Source organism: Chiloscyllium punctatum, chromosome 47 (genome assembly GCF_047496795.1).
Source record: "Chiloscyllium punctatum isolate Juve2018m chromosome 47, sChiPun1.3, whole genome shotgun sequence".
Classification (NCBI taxonomy): domain Eukaryota; kingdom Metazoa; phylum Chordata; class Chondrichthyes; order Orectolobiformes; family Hemiscylliidae; genus Chiloscyllium; species Chiloscyllium punctatum.
The window spans coordinates 30050484-30055483 of NC_092785.1; the positions used below are offsets into that span (position 1 = coordinate 30050484).

The 5000-nt window shown below is 55.2% G+C and overlaps 1 protein-coding gene across 1 annotated transcript in view; it reads left to right on the forward strand.

Moving 5' to 3' along the window:
* Positions 1 to 5000, forward strand: part of LOC140468668 (plasma protease C1 inhibitor-like) — a 45838-nt gene that overhangs the window by 20857 nt on the left and 19981 nt on the right. The window contains exon 4 of the mRNA XM_072564745.1: positions 609 to 749. Within this exon, the coding sequence (XP_072420846.1) occupies positions 609 to 749 (141 nt within the window). The remainder of the gene's footprint in view (positions 1 to 608; positions 750 to 5000) is intronic.

The following is a 5000-nucleotide window of genomic DNA, read 5'->3' on the forward strand; positions in this document are numbered from 1 at the left end:
CCGCACTGTTGGAGGGTCAGTGCTGAGGGAGGGCCGCACTGTCGGAGGGTCAGTGCTGAGGGAGGGCCGCACTGTCGGAGGGTCAGTGTTGGGGGAGGGCCGCACTGTGGGAGGGTCAGTGCTGAGGGAGTGCCGCACTCCAAGGAGGGTCAGTGCTGAGGGAGGACCGCACTGTTGGGGGGTCAATGCTGAGGGAGGGCCGCACTGTTGGAGGGTCAGTGCTGAGGGAGTGCCGCACTGTCGGAGGGTGAATGCTGAGGGAGGGCCGCACTGTTGGAGGGTCAGTGCTGAGGGAGTGCCGCACTGTTGGAGGGTCAGTGCTGAGGGAGGGCCGCACTGTGGGAGGGTCAGTGCTGAGGGAGGGCCGCACTGTCGGAGGGTCAGTCCTGAGGGAGGGCCGCACTGTCGGAGGGTCAGTGCTGAGGGAGGGCCGCACTGTCGGAGGGTCAGTCCTGAGGGAGGGCCGCACTGTCGGAGGGTCAGTGCTGAGGGAGGGCCGCACTGTTGGGGGGTCAGTGCGACCTCTGGTTGTGAAGTGACGGTGTGTGGGGAAATCGGTGAGTTGGGAGTGCGAGTGATCCCCTTCGGTGTCCACCCTGTCTCCACAGGTGCCAGGAACAACTCCAAGCATGACCTGGAGACAGCTCTGTTTTACCAACCAGACGTCCCTTGTGTTCACCAGACGCTGAAGGAAGTTCTGAGACGGGCGCCATCTTTGTTGTCTGTCTCTCAGCTTTTCCACAAGAAGGGTACATAATGTCTGTCCTGTTGGGCGTCGGTGGAGATCCATCCCACTGAGGGCTGTGGTGGGCAGGGGATGGGGTGCAGTTACGGCCGAGAGAGAGAGAGAGAGAGAAGCTTTCGATCAGTAACGGGGTCAGGGTTACCAGGAGGAGGCAGTGGAAAGGGCCTGAGAAACACGTCAGCCATTGGGCCGGATTTGTGACTCGAGTCATGGAGACGTCCAGCACAGAAACAGACCCTTCGGCCCCAACCCCGTCCATGCTGAGCCAGATATCCCGACCCAATCTAGTCCCACCTGCCAGCACCCGGCCCATATCCCTCCAAACCCTTCCTATCCATATCCCCATCCAAATGCCTCTTAAATGTTGTCATTGTCCCAGCCTCCACCACATCCTCTGGCAGCTCATTCCATACCCGTACCACCCTCTGGGTGAAAAAGTTGCCCCTTCGGTCCCTTTTATATCTTTCCCCTCTCACCCTAAACCTATGTCCCTCTAGTTCTGGACTCCCCCCGACCCCAGGGAAAAGACTTTGTCTATTTATCCTATCCATATCCCTCATGATTTTATAAACCTCTATAAGGTCACCCCTCAGCCTCCGACGCTCCGGGGAAAACAGCCCCAGCCTGTTCAGCCTCTCCCTGTAGCTCAAACCCTCCAACATCCTTGTAAATCTGTTCGGAGCCCTTTCAAGTTTCCCAACAACCTTCCTGAAGGGTCTGTCTCCGTACTGTGTGACCCTAGGGGTCATGTGCCTGGACGAGAAGGTAGAGTCTGGGCTCTGGGACCGTGGGTTCGAGCCGCTCCACCCCCACCCCTCGCTGGTCGGCATCGAAGTTCCATTCCCGTTTATCCCCGCGTACCGTTCGATCCCGTGTACAAGCCGACCCTGGAGATTTGGCCAAAATTTCTCGTATTTTCCAAATACCTCATGTACAAGTCGACCCTACCACATCGCAGTCAGACCCCCACCTCTCGTCATCGGCATCTCAATCCGTTCCTTCAGAAGTGGGTTCCGCGAACGTTTGTAGCTCGGGTTGAGGGTTCTGGATGTAGGTTCGCTCGCTGAGCTGGTCGGTTCATCTCCAGACGTTTCGTCACCCTGCTCGTTCAGCGTTACATCTTCGCCCGGAGGCCCACCCTAGTCGGGTGACGAAACCTCTGGAAATGAACCTTCCAGCTCGGCGAGCGATCCAGATTCACTCATAATTCTACAGATTGATTCATTCAGATCGGCAATCGTCTGTCAGTACTCACCACATTTTGGTCACCGCGCACCCAAACGTTAATGCCGTTAAATCGACTTTGGCTGACAGTACGGTTCTTTCCAACATGAATTTCTGTCCCTTAAAATTTGCGCCCGTGTCTTAGTCGACCCCCCCCCCCCCCCACTAACTTCGGCGTGAGGAAAAAAGTTCTTCAAAATTGGCACGAGCGCCGACGGTAAATAAATCGAGCGTTAAAATTCACCGAGCACAGAGACAGGACCTCTGGCTCAGTCGGGTCCAAAATGGCCGCCCGCCCGAAACATCAGTCTTCGTTTGCCGGGCGATTGTGGCTGAGCGACCTTCCCTGAGGGAGGGAGATCAGCCGTCCTTCCCCAGTCTGGGGCCCCTCCACGTGACTCCTAACCCCGACCGCCGGGAGTCCTGACTGAGGTGGTCGGGTTTCCTCACCCTGTTCGTGGTCGGAGAGGACACTCGGGGAGAGCTTTGAGGGGTGCGGAGACCGTGGGGCACGGCAATAGGAGGGGAGGGGGGGTGGGGGTGGGGAAACGAGAGATTTTAACGTGAGGTGATGTGAGAAAGCTCGTTCTCGTCCAGGGAGCGTGGGGGAGGGGGGGGGGTACTGGAGCGTTACTTGGGGACAAATGGGGCGCAGAGCTATGAGGGAAAGAGGCAGGTGGGATAGAAACAGTGTCTGCACCGATGGGCTGAATGGCTCCCCCCCGCCCCCCCCCCATCCCCGGGATAATTATTCCCTGGTTTCCGTCCGGACTGAAGTTACACTTCCCGAGAAGCTGGAAAGTTAGGGGAGATTGGAAGCAGTGTTCCCCTACTGGCGACCTCCTGGTTCAGAGGTTGTTGCCAGGGGATATTATGCTGAGCGACCTCTCACGGGCAGGCCCAGGAAAGGCCGCAATGGTGGTCAGGTGAGCGCTGCAGCCTGATGAGCGCGCCAGGGTCCCGGGTTCGATCCCAGACGCAGGCCGACTCTCTGACTGGGGAAAGCACATTCTCCAAAACCCCTCCCCCGCCACCTCCCTGTTTCTGCAGGGCCCTCGCGGCTGAAGGGGGATTGATTGATGGGGGGGGGGGGGGAATTGTCCGCAGCGTTCGGGGACGGGTGCAGTTTTGAGATTAGATTCCCCACAACCGATTACAGTATATTTACCCCGAACAAATCCACCCTAACCTACACATCCCTGAACACTACGGGACAATTTAGCACGGCCAATCCACCCGAACCTACACATCCCTGAACACTGTGGGACAATTTAGCACGGCCAATCCACCCGAACCTACACATCCCTGAACACTGTGGGACAATTTAGCACGGCCAATCCACCCTAACCTGCACATCCCTGAACACTATGGGACAATTTAGCACGGCCAATCCACCCTAACCTACACATCCCTGAACACTGTGGGACAATTTAACACGGCCAATCCACCCTAACCTACACATCCCTGAACACTATGGGACAATTTAGCACGGCCAATCCACCCTAACCTACACATCCCTGAACACTGTGGGACGATTTAGCACGGCCAATCCACCCTAACCTACACATCCCTGAACACTATGGGACAATTTAACACGGCCAATCCACCCTAACCTACACATCCCTGAACACTATGGGACAATTTAGCACGGCCAATCCACCCTAACCTACACATCCCTGAACACTGTGGGACGATTTAGCACGGCCAATCCACCCTAACCTACACATCCCTGAACACTATGGGACAATTTAGCACGGCCAATCCACCCTAACCTACACATCCCTGAACACTGTGGGACAATTTAGCACGGCCAATCCACCCTAACCTACACATCCCTGAACACTGTGGGACAATTTAGCACGGCCAATCCACCCTAACCTACACATCCCTGAACACTGTGGGACAATTTAGCACGGCCAATCCACCCTAACCTACACATCCCTGAACACTGTGGGACAATTTAGCACGGCCAATCCACCCTAACCTACACATGCCTGAACACTATGGGACAATTTAGCACGGCCAATCCACCCTAACCTACACATCCCTGAACACTATGGGACAATTTAGCACGGCCAATCCACCCTAACCTACACATCCCTGAACACTATGGGACAATTTAACACGGCCAATCCACCCTAACCTACACATCCCGGAACACTATGGGACAATTTAACACGGCCAATCCACCCTAACCTACACATCCCTGAACACTGTGGGACAATTTAGCACGGCCAATCCACCCTAACCTGCACATCCCTGAACATTGTGGGACAATTTAGCACGGCCAATCCACCCTAACCTACACATCCGTGAACACTGTGGGACAATTTAGCACGGCCAATCCACCTTAACCTACACATCCCTGAACACTATGGGACAATTTAGCACGGCCAATCCACCCTAACCTACACATCCCTGAACACTGTGGGACAATTTAGCACGGCCAATCCACCTTAACCTACACATCCCTGAACACTGTGGGACAATTTAGCACGGCCAATCCACCCTAACCTACCCATCCCTGAACACTGTGGGACAATTTAGCACGGCCAATCCACCCTAACCTACACATCCCTGAATACTATGGGACAATTTAGCACGGCCAATCCACCCTAACCTACACATCCCTGAACACTGTGGGACAATTTAGCACGGCCAATCCACCCTAACCTACACATCCCTGAACACTGTGGGACAATTTAGCACGGCCAATCCACCCTAACCTACCCATCCCTGAACACTGTGGGACAATTTAGCACGGCCAATCCACCCTAACCTACACATCCCTGAACACTGTGGGACAATTTAGCACGGCCAATTCACCCTAACCTACACATCCCTGAACACTATGGGACAATTTAGCACGGCCAATCCACCCTAACCTACACATCCCTGAACACTATGGGACAATTTAGCACGGCCAATCCACCCTAACCTACACATCCCTGAACACTATGGGACAATTTAACACGGCCAATCCACCCTAACCTACACATCCCTGAACACTATGGGACAATTTAACACGGCC